A 12,134-nucleotide genomic window follows, 5' to 3' on the forward strand; every position below is an offset into this window, starting at 1 on the left:
CCGGGGCAGGTTATGTCGGTAATTCGGGTGCTCCCTCTTAACTGGGAACTCCTGGGTGGAGGTTCGGTGGATAAAGTCAAGGGTAGAAAGCAGGAACTTCACGGGGAGAATCTTCTTTTCTAGGCTTTAAGAGAGAACACATAGGAAAGTGTAAATTCTTCATGTTTACCAGACTGTATAATTCTGACTTAATATTCGTTGAGAACCTCAGCACCTCGCCTGTCAGTTTTGGTGGCACTGAGAGTCTTGCTTGTAGGCAGTAAGAGCCTTCGCTTTAGCTTCGTCAACTGACCTGGCTTGCCTGGCAAACTTGGACATTGCAGCCCTTAGGGGAGGTACCTGCTGTGTGCGCTTATCCCCCCTGCCTGAGGGAACAGCGACGTTCTTCATATTGCTTAGAAGCAGGCAGTACTCTTTCAAAACATTGGGACTTTAAAAAAGAGTCAGGAGCAATACAGTTGTCCTGTATTATAATCTCCCCTGCTGACAAATAAAGAAGTAGTAGCAGAAGCAGAAGAATATTTAAAAAGAAAAAAAAAACAACCACAAAAAGCAGCCACCAAACCCTTGAAATGTTAGTGAGTCATGGGGAGCAATAAGTCAAACTGCTGGTAAGAGAGATACTTCTAGATATATGTGAGGAACTTCTGACTTGTCTAGCGTCAGACTTAATGACCGTAAATGAGATGTGAAGAAATAGAAAGTGCAGCATTAAGTCTCGTGACAGGACCAGTCATACAGTTAGAGATTTTGGTTATTTTTTTTTAAAATGAAACTCATAGTGAATTGATGTAGAAAGGTGATGGAAGATATGAAAAGCACACTTGATTTGCTGAGTGTTTAGCAAAGATCAGTTCTGAACCAGTCTAAGAAAGGAAAGGTATTAAAGGAGGTTATATAAGTTATTGAATCAAATTACTATAATTTGAAGATTAAAAGTAAAGCTGAGTGAGACTTTATGCCTTAAAAATTAAGACTCTGCCAAGAGAGTATAGACTTTGTTATTATTCTAAAAATACTATTTTGACAAATAGTGCAACACCAACTTTGTTTTGGCACTGGATATATACCCGGGGATTAATACTGGCGTAATTATATCTATAGCTTTCTGAATGAAAAACCCCAGACCTCGAGAACCCATTAGTGACTTGCTGTTTGTTGGGGTTTTTTTAAATCCATTGGATGGTATTCAAGCTCGTCTGTCACAGACTTATCCTTTCGTCTTGTGTTTACCTATTGACCTTCATGCAAATTTAATTAGAAAGTAGGAGGGTAAGGAAGGGGTCTAATCTCATACATAAGCTACCTAATCCTTATCACTTTGGGCAACATAATAATTCAGTCTCTAATAGCCTGCTCAAATTTTATTATTTGAATAGACGTCGGCGAAGAAGCTCTGTGTTCACTTGATGCTTCTGCGCGCTTCCTGTGTGCTTAGAAAGGGTTCATTATATTTCTGCGTCTTAGTCTAAGTCTTACGAATGTTGCTTTAAAATAAATGCCAAAATACATGTTTAGTGGTAATACACCAGCGACTTTTTATGGGCAGGGTTTTAATTATAAGGAATTTTTTAACTCAGAGATTTTACAAGGGATTTACAGAGCAGCTGTGCATTGTTTCCTTGCAAACCTCTTCTTACCTTCCATGTTTGCATCATAGGTTGCTCTTTGGCATCTACAGTAATTGCCAGCTGGGAGAAGTTATCTTATTCTGCTATTGCCAATTGTGTTGTCAGAGTTAACTGACGACTGTGAAGGTTTGTTGTGTGGTGGTGGGTTTTTTTGGTTCAGGTTTGAGATAAAACCTTTCTTCCCTTCTCTAGACATTAAGAATTTTATCTAGATTTTTAAAATAGTGTCACTGCATGACTCTCAACTGAGAGTAAGGTCAGGTCTTTGTGTTGTGTCACTGCGTTCTGTACGCTCCGCGTCAGTGCTTTACTACAGCTTTGCAAGAAAATGCCCATCTTACACGAGCAGAGTGCTAAATCAAAGTATGAAATACACAGTCACCACACATAGAGAAATGTGTTCAAAGTCATAAGAAACTTGCTGTCTCTGTGGTGAGGCACGGGGAGCAGTGCGAAGGTGGGTGCTTGGGCTGGCGGCCGGTGCAGGATGGGTGAGCGGTGCCGCGGTGGCTGGCGTGCGGCTTCCTTCCCTCCCTCCCTTCTTCTGGTGGTGTCATCTTGTGCACCAGGTACCTCTCAAAAAGCGCCAATCACCTCCTTGTGATAATAAACATGCGCAGGAAATTCTGTCATAACTCTTCCAGTAGTTACGGAAAGGGCTTTTTTGTTTCTTCTGAGTATCAGATGTTCCTGCCAGGCAGTGAGGGAAGGCTGCTGCTGTAGGACCTTCCCCTGGTCTAGTGGCCATTTTGCTCTAAGATTCTTTAAATCTGGGAAGCCACATCTTTGATCTTGGAGCGTTTCACTAGGTATAATGGCAGAATCGGTGCTTTCATTGAACCAAAAAGGTAAGGGCATTCATCTGCAGCAAATGCTGTTTTGGCAAGAGAACAAATCTGGAAGTACTAATGGGTTTTTAAGTTGTTTTAATTTAATATTTTTTTTAATTTTGTTTTTCTCTTTCTTTGGAATCTGTGAAGACCTGATTATCTGACAGTTTACACTGCAGGAAGGGTGGGGAAGCCGGGCTCTCTTTCTAGAAATCATGTGACTTACAAAATGTGATGTTTTAGAAAGGAGAGAAATATCCCTTAACTTCTTCCAGTAGTAATTGGGAGTTATAGCAAAAGTGACCAAAAATCCTTGTGTTAGTTGTTAGCTTTTCTCTAGCTCGTGTAAGAATAGCTTTTTGTAAGTAGTTAGTCCTCTTCCTTTACGTTTATGCTGAAAGTGCAATTTCAAGAGTCACAGTGATCTCAAAGATCTGTAGCCCTGTCTGCCGTCATCCTTAATGTCTGTTCTTCAGCATGTACGCTCACTAATGGAATTCGATTACAGGTCTTGCTTATTTTCCTAAGACTTTGTGCACGTCTTTGAATCTTTCCCATAGTTTTTGTTACTGTGTCATTTAAACACCGGTGTACAAAAGCAAAGGATTATAAAGCTTTCACTTTTCCAGTTGATTTTTCAAAGTTTGGGGAGTAAAGACCTCAAATGCAGACAGGTGTTGTGTCTATGGCGATAGATGTGGTTGCTGAGCTTGGGTTTGTTTTTGTTTCACCTCTTATTCTTCTGCTTGGTTGTTCTTAATTATTTCCACGTCTTTGCAGTTCTGGTTCTGGGTTGTTGGTGTGTTTTTTTTCCTTCTAATTAAAATAAGTTCCTTTCATGTATTTTACTAAATAATATTTCAGTATATTTAACCTTTTGTTTTTAAGGTGAAAAACTGTCTAATCAAAGAGAAAAGATGCAGAGCACTTCAAATTACCTCTGGCTGTTGTCTGACATTCTAGGACAGGGAGCTACCGCAAATGTTTTCCGGGGACGACATAAGGTTCGTGAGAAATTACTAATCTGTGCAACCTGTGAAACTGTGTTGGTTTTTTTTATATGTGAGTAGTGTCATTAAACCAACGAAAAACTGGTCAAGATTTAGCCTAAAACTAATATATTGTTGTAACTATATTCATACTTGGTTTTTAATTTTTAATAAAAAGCCACTGAATTAGAGTTCTGTGTGGTTATTTCAGAGGATTTGTCTTTAATACTGTATTATTTCTCCTTGTAAAATACTAACTGTTATTAATCCTTCATTCCTCCATTATTCAGTTTTATGGAAAAAATACTTCTTGCTTTAGAATTTAAATAGGAATATGTCTTAGCAATTTTTATCACATGCCGTACTTTTTTTTGTATTTTTAAAATTCTCGTCTCATAATTTTTTCTCAGTTTTTTAAAAACATTTTTTGGTGATTTTTACATTTTTTTAATCGTTTTTTACAATAAGTGAGATGTTCTTAACATACTGTTGTATTGGATCAAGTGGCTGTTAGTCTTTGTCCGTAAGTCAGTGCTTCACACCTCTTGGACACCATCTTCTTGGTGACGTGCCTTGAATAATCAAACTCACAAAATAGCACATCTCTGAGCAGTTTGGCCGTGTAAATGATACACTGCTGTGTATATTGTAACCTGAGTGAGGGGCTAAAATGACCTTACTTGCATAGGTTATTCTGTTCCTCTGAGTTTCATGGCATGTCTCATAAGCTTAGTTGTGGAAGTAGTGATCTCTTATAATAACGAGTGTGTGTGAAATCAGTATGAAGTTACATATAACTTCACTGTTTATATACATATACCTTACATGTAACTTCAGTTATGTGTTACATTACGTATAACTTCAGTTACATATAAGCTACAGTGTTTTCTGTGTTCCATGTTAAAAGGTGAAGCGATGCTAAGCAGTGAGGTAGCAGTTACCGCACTTTTCCAGACAAGTGACTTTCAACACAGAACGATTCCCCTGTAAAACTTTAGGGTTCGTGGTTGTGCCTCCTGTCACCATCACTGGTCTGAGCCTGTGACCTGCAGCTCATTGTCAAGATGAGCAAACTTTTTATCTGGGCACCGGTATGCACCACACACCTGGTCTGAGCGTGGGGAGGCTTTGTCCTTAAAAAGAATCTGTTGCTCACAAGACCTTTTTCTCGACTTGGGCGCAGGGTGGGGCTTTGCTCAGAGAGAGCCAGGAGCTGCACTCTCGGCTGGTGCTGTGGGTCCCTGAGCGTGTTGGGGTTTCGTGCCACTTGAGAACTTAAGTCCTTGATTAAGCTCGTGTCACTTATTAGGTAGATTTGAGTTGCCTCAGGGTTTTGCGCAAGTGGTACGTAGTCTTGACACTTCTTCGAAAAAGCAAAATGCTGTTTTATCAGGACAGATGGAACAATGAAGAAAAAGAGAGCGGTGTTCAACTTCCGACAGTTGTCTCTTAAGCAAGCCAAGGTTCTCAAATGTAGTATGTGCATGTCTCTTACTGGTCTGTGGAACTGACTTACCTCTTGCTGAAAAATTGTTTCTCAGCTAAGTTTGTGAGTCATGCTTAAATGTGTGGCCTTTCTTATGCTAACTATTCTTTTTTTTAAAAGCACTTAGATTCTGTGGGCTAATGTTCAGTTTCCATTCTGCTAGTCTGTTTACTTCTAGTCTATATTAAACTAAACTAAGATATACATAAATATTTTTAGTAGGATTTTAATTTCCACCTTAACACAAAATACTCTTGAACTGTTTCTGATCTGGTTATGCTCATACGCGCAACAGAAGATCTCAGAATGCTTGTATAGTGGCTATGTGTATATTTACAATCTTATGCTGCTGTTTGATTACTAAATTTGTTTGTTTTAAACAGAAAACTGGGGATTTATATGCTGTCAAGGTATTTAACAGTATAAGTTTCCTTCGTCCTGTGGATGTTCAGATGCGAGAGTTTGAAGTGCTGAAGAAACTAAATCACAAGAACATTGTCAAATTGTTTGCCATCGAAGAAGAGGTAACGAATTGTTGTAATTGTGATTAGAGATGCAATGTAGTAACCATAATAATCGCCTTTTTGCTTTATCATTTACTATAGAGGATAAAGTTGCATTTTTAAAGAATGATAACATATATGATATAAATACTGCGACCCAACTGCCACCATTTTTTTTTATTATTTCTTTGTTGCCGTTGTTTAAAGAATATGCTTGCTTTCAGTGTTTAGGCACGGGTCATAATTCCTCAAAGCCATCTCAGCAAGCCACTGTCCTAAGCTTTATCTTGAATTAGGTTGTTTAAGCTATCTACATATATGAAAATTTAGTACAGACTGATAGTCAGAGGTGTTTCAGTAACCCTAACAACTCTATGCTTGTGCTTTGCCACCAACTAAAATAATGACATGGGGCAGGTAGTGTGTTGGCATGAATTGCAGTAGTTGTGCTGAAATTGAGAGCGATCAGTTGAAATTACCCAGATGCTGAGACTGGGAAAGAGGAAAGAAGGACAATTGCTGCTCTCTGCTCTTCCATGTTGTGGTTTCTTATTTGTTGCCCTATCAATACCGCTGTCAAGCCTCTAAATGCCTAGAACTTGAGGCTTTCTTAATCCCCCCAAGTTAGAATACATGAAACAATATAAAAATTCACCTCCACTTCTTTTGAAGATCACCAGAATTGGGATTTATGATCTAGCTCCAGATTTTTTAAAATTTTTTTTAAAGTAAAATCCAGTGGTTATATGTAATTTCTGACATTGTTTTCACAATAGTCACAGACTTGCTTTTTTATTTTTTTCCAGACAACAACTAGACACAAAGTACTAGTTATGGAATTTTGTCCATGTGGGAGTTTATATACAGTTTTAGAGGAGCCTTCTAATGCCTTTGGTTTGCCGGAGTCTGAGTTCTTAATTGTTTTGAGAGATGTGGGTATGTAGACTGTGCTCTCTAGTCTAATTTGTTTACTGAAATGAACTCCTACTTGTCTTGTTTATCTTGAAGCAGCAAGAGACAAAGAATTTAAATGACTGTCAACTAATTGAACAAATTAATAATATGGTTATATGGAGTAACATCTTTTATTTATGCCTATATTGGTATAGATAGCTACATTAAGAAGCCATTTCTGTTCAAAGCATTGCTATAATTTTGTTTGTTTGTTTCAAGATTATTTGTCACGCATTGGACTGTTTCCTAGTGGTGATTAATTTCAGAAGAGTAAGTTAGAAAAATAATGAGATTTACCTGTGTCTGCCTGTTAGAAAATTTTTGCTGCATTACTTTATGAGAAAGATGTTGCCAAGAGTAAGAAATACTGTAATTTAGCTGCTTGGAAGATTTAAAAAATGCAAAAATTCTTAGAAAATTCTCTGATCCTGGTGTCCCTTCTCATTCTTATTTCCCAATGAGAACGTAAACACATACGCCTTCATAGCCTCAGTTACAGTTCAGTGCTTTTGCCATCTGTGTCAAGATGTATACAAAAATCCTGTATTTTTTGGTGCCTTTTCTTTTCTTTATTGAAGTGGCTGGGATGAATCATCTCCGGGAGAATGGAATAGTGCACCGTGACATCAAACCAGGCAATATAATGCGTGTTATAGGTGAAGATGGTCAGTCTGTTTACAAACTTACAGACTTCGGTGCTGCAAGAGAACTTGAAGATGATGAACAGTTTGTTTCTCTCTATGGCACAGAAGAATATTTAGTAAGCCCATATGATTTCACTTTATGTTGAAGAAATGTTTGAAGCCTGGGGCTTGGACTGATGGGAATCAGTATTTAAAACTTTGTATAAAATTGTTTTTATAACTTTCCACCTTTTTCACGTGAGCAATGCCAATTCCTCTGCTGATCTGAGCACAGTAGCCTTTAATGATTTCAGGTCCAACTACCATTGTTGTCCTGTGTGAAAGGAAGAAAAACAGTATTTTAGTTACGCAAGTCCTAATATCTCTAGATATTTTTCAGTTTGTATTTGAGCCACTTGGATGATGTTAGGTGTAGTTAAGATTCACTTAACAACTTAGTTAACCAAAGAGAGGCAGGGAGACGAGCATCAATATGAGATTCTGAGGCATGATTTTCTTCCTGCTGTGTTTTCCCAAATGTAGTATCAAAACTGATACTCTCTGTCATGGATCTTCTTGCAATTTGGTTTCTGCTATTTCAAAATCAGCTGGAGGAGTACTGGCTTTCTCCTCTAGCAGTGTTTTTTTCTGGTAGACCATCATTAGCGAAATTTTAAAGTATTTTTTGCAAACCTTTAATAAAAGAGGCTATCATGCCTAGGAACACTTTTGTGATATTCTGTCAGAATAATTTAAGCAAATTCTGTGATGCAATCTTACTTTGATCTTTGATTAAAGAGCTTAGAATGACAAAGTATCTTGCTGTGAAATGATGCATTGGGGTTTTTGTTCTTCATATTGTTCATAAAGCAATTTTAACTTATTTTTCTGGTTTTTTTGCTTTAGCATCCAGATATGTATGAGCGAGCAGTTTTGAGGAAAGAGCATCAGAAAAAGTACAGAGCAACAGTTGATCTGTGGAGCATAGGGGTGACCTTTTACCACGCTGCAACAGGGAGTTTGCCTTTCCGACCTTTTGAAGGACCTCGTAGAAACAAGGAAGTGATGTAGGTAATTTAGAAGGAGAATTTTATCTGTTTGAAAATCAAGTGAGTCAATTAAATGCTTTTTATCAAGAAAAAAAAATTACATATATATAGTAAACATTAAAATAATGAAAATATTTAAGGAAAAATGTTCTTTTAACTTTGTTATGTTTTAAATTCAGTAGGCAACTGGGCACCACAGAGCTGTTTGCTCACTGTCCCACTGTGGGATGGGGAAAAGAATTGATTGAAGGGTAGAAGTGTGAAAACTAATGGGTTGAGACAAAACTAGTTTAATAAGTAAAAAAACCAAACCAAAACAAAAAAACCCAAGCAACCCAAACAACAACAAAAAACCCAAACCCATAAACCCAAAGGAAAACAAAACCTATGAAAACACGTGATGCAAAAAAACCTGACTGCTCACCACCAGCCAGCTGATGCCCACTCAGTCCCTGACCAACACTTCCTGACAAGTTTTCCCCTTCCCTGTGGCTTTTCTTGCTGAGCATGGTGTCATATGGTGTGGAGAATCCTTTGGCTCTGTCCCCTTCCAGCTTCTTGCTTGCCCTCAGCCTACTCGCTGGTGGGGCAGTGTGAGAAGTAGAAAAGGCCTTGACACTGTGTAACCACTGCTCAGCAATGGCTGAAACATCACGACTGTTCTGGTCACAGATCCGTAATGTGCTGCTTTATGAGCTACCGTAAAGAAAATTAACTCTATCCCAGCCAGTCTTTGTTGTCCTTCAAATGCCTGTCTTCCCAGCCAGTCTTGAAATGCATGTGCTACCCATGGGACTGACATGTGGTGAGGCCACATCTGGAATATTGTGTCCAGTTCTGGATCTCTCAGCTCAAGAGGGACAGGGAACTGCTGGAGAGAGTCCAGCGCAGCCACAAAGATGATGAAGGGAGTGGAACATCTCCCTTATGAGGAAAGGCTGAGGGAGCTGGGTCTCTTTAGCTTGGAGAAGAGGAGGCTGAGGGGTGACATTGTTAATATTTATGAATATGTAAAGGGGGAGTGTCAGGAGGACAGAACCAGGCTTTTCTCAGTGATGTCCACAGTGATGATAGGACAAGAGACAATGGATATGTGATGGAACATAGGAGGTTCCGCAAAAACATTAGAAAAAAACTCTCACTGTGAGGGTGACAGAGCACTGGCACAGGCTGCCCAGAGAGGTTGTGGAGTCTCTTTCTCTGGAGACGTTCAAAACCCACCTGGACACGTTCCTGTGTGACCTGTTCTAGGTGATCCTGCTCTGGCAGGGGAGGTTGGACTAGATGATCTCTAAAGGTCCCTTCCAACTCCTAGCATTCTGTGATTCTGTGTGATTTTTTGAGAAGTGTAATTGTGGACTGTGGCTGAAGATAACAGGGGTAGCTCCTGATTGGAAAACAGAAGTTGTGTCTGTGATGTGCTGGTTTGAATTAATTTCTGCTTCATCTTAGCCTGGTTCTGTTTTCATCTTGTTCTGTGTGTTGCGTTTAAAAAAGTAAAGCAAGGTGGTACTTAGGAACTCTAAAAGGCCAATAACATCTCTGTTCTGATACTCCTTGCAAAGCTGACTCCAGTTTTCTTATTTTAAGAAACTGCTCATCCTGTGATTGTCCACAGGTGAATTGTTCTGTCTGCTTGAGAGATAAGCAAGGAACGTGTTTTGGAGGTACCTTGTCCTCCAAAAAGAGAAAGCACAACTGAAATATTCTGTTGCAGACAACGTTGCCCCCAATTTGTTTCGTGAGAAATTGGAGAACTACTAGCCTGTTCAGTACAAAATTAGATAATGCCAAATCATATACAAATTGCTGGATATGTCAAAGTTCAAGTAATTGCTCAAAGCCCACTTCCTGTTCCTTCATTACCCGTAAGTGACTTTGTCGTGGCTGAATGTCATCTCTTATCATGGAACATGCTAGAAATTAGCCACGTAAATGCCTAAATAGAGCTACTTTGGAAAACTGACTTTGATTAATTAACACTTATGAAAAAACTTCAGCTTCCTTCATGGATGCACAAAATCTCTCCTAAATTTTTCTTCAACCTGTCGTAGGCAAAGTCACTTCCACGTAGCCTGAAGTGTTTCCTTTTCATTATTTACTATTTTAGCACCACTCTGTGTCAGCTTGTAAATGAAGCTTCCTAATTATTGCAGATAATTAGGCTGTATAAATTTAGGACAACCTGTTGTTTAGATTTGTATTATTGATACGCCTTTGAGGATTAGTTGCTAGACCTATGTATGTGTAAGAGGCAGTAGCTGAAGTCTTACATTTTTATAATGTATCACAGGTATAAAATAATCACTGGAAAGCCTTCTGGTGCTATTTCTGGAATACAGAAAGCAGAAAATGGACCAATTGAGTGGAGCTGGGAGATGCCCGTTTCATGTAGTCTTTCAAAGTAAGTTTCAGCTTCTCACAAAATGTTTCAGTGCTACTTGATGGGGCTTTTCCAGTTATTCTGTCAGGATTCAGTCTTTGGAACAGAGATCTCGCTGTTGAAGTTGTTTTCTTTCAACTCTTAAGTAGATTAGTACAGTCTATTATTGGGTTATCATGTGGGTTTTCTTCCCATCTGTCCAAATAATTTTATGGCTGCTAATTTACAAATGGACACCTGAGAATCTGAAGTGATGTGAGTAAAGGAAAGATTATTACTATATTTTTTAAAAAAAGGAAAGAGTATGAAGATTTACTCAACTTTGAATTGATGGCCCCCCTTTCTTGCAGGAATGTGACTTCAAACTTTACAAAGTTTAGGTAGTAGGAAGGAAGAAGTAAGAAAAGACAGTTGAGAGACTTACATTTTTTCCAGAAAAAAACTCACATCCGCACATTTTAACATATTCTTGTACCTTTTAAATTTTTTTATCATCATATTTTTGCTTCATATGTCATAATACTGAGTAGGAAGAGCCATGAAAGATCTAATCTCAATACTATCTTAAAAACACTGCCCGTAACCCATTTACCTGTTTATCTTCTTGAGATTCCCTCAGCATGTGAAAATTACTACTTGTTCATGGTAAAGGGAGAAAGAAAGTGTTCTGTGAACAGACTCTAGAAATAAACATTCCTGAAAGCCAAATATGTAGATCAATAAGGGATGCAGAGTGAAAGTCTGGTTTATATAAATTCTTTAGCTCAGAGTGTGCAGAACTTTTAATTTGTGTATATTTTTCATGATACTGCTTAGTCGTTTCCTCTGCTTATTCCATGTAATTGAAATATTAAAGAAAGCAAATTTTTTCACTGAACGTCTGTCGACAGTAATATTTTTGAGTAGCATTTAAGCAATCCTGTTACAAGTTTAATAAAATAATGAGTTTCAACTCAGTATCCAGTCACCTCTAATGGGGCCATCAGCGTGCTGGAGCTTGCTTCGGAATGTTACTGGTTTTACCGCTGGATTCGGGTTTGATATGTACACATATTAAAACTTTGATGAAGTTGCATTCATGTTAACACAGAAGTAGGATCCGTAAAGCTCTTTGCAACTCAGATTCTCAAAGCAGAAATACAAGAAACTTTAAGCTGGCTTTTCTCTTGGAATAATAAAGACAGTAAAGCAATCACTGCATGTTTTTCTTTGCAGCAGTCAAGTTGCATGGGCAGGGTGCTTATTTAGCCCCTTCTCAGTCAGGATGAGTTCTGTTAGTGTTGACAATTTAAATAAATGAGTTTGCTAACTCTGCTGATTTTGACTGAAAGCAACATGGTGTGCTCACAGAAACGTCTCAGCCAACCAACTGTAAATGGCAGGAGCTTCCCTCAAAGGGATAAACTGTGAGAAGTGTGAGGGGTGAGCTGAGTAAAAGATTATGGCCCAGCAGCGGTCTAGAAACTGACTTTAGCTCTGTAATGTAGATTTTTTTAAAGCACGTGTTCTTTTTCCAATTCCTATGAAATCTGTCAAATACCAAGGAAAAAAAATATTTGATAGTTGAGCCTAAAAAGGAACGAGATAAAAAGCACGTGTATTAATGAAAAATGGACGTTACCATTGAACATTTTGTTGTTCAGTAGAGGGGGGAAAAAAAAGCCAGACTGAAGTATTCAAGGGCTG

At 38.4% G+C, this 12,134-nt stretch overlaps 1 protein-coding gene across 1 annotated transcript in view; it reads left to right on the forward strand.

The window, feature by feature from the left end:
- Positions 1-3,359: 3,359 nt before the first annotated feature.
- TBK1 (TANK-binding kinase 1) overlaps positions 3,360-12,134 on the forward strand; it is a gene marked incomplete at its 3' end in the record, with an annotated part of 10,713 nt that continues 1,938 nt past the window's right edge. The window contains exons 1-6 of the mRNA XM_009873196.1: positions 3,360-3,465; positions 5,320-5,460; positions 6,246-6,375; positions 6,972-7,153; positions 7,923-8,083; positions 10,359-10,469. Coding sequence (XP_009871498.1) covers positions 3,379-3,465; positions 5,320-5,460; positions 6,246-6,375; positions 6,972-7,153; positions 7,923-8,083; positions 10,359-10,469 — 812 coding nt within the window. The remainder of the gene's footprint in view (positions 3,466-5,319; positions 5,461-6,245; positions 6,376-6,971; positions 7,154-7,922; positions 8,084-10,358; positions 10,470-12,134) is intronic.

This window comes from Apaloderma vittatum, unplaced genomic scaffold (genome assembly GCF_000703405.1).
Source record: "Apaloderma vittatum isolate BGI_N311 unplaced genomic scaffold, ASM70340v1 scaffold34727, whole genome shotgun sequence".
Lineage (NCBI taxonomy): Eukaryota > Metazoa > Chordata > Aves > Trogoniformes > Trogonidae > Apaloderma > Apaloderma vittatum.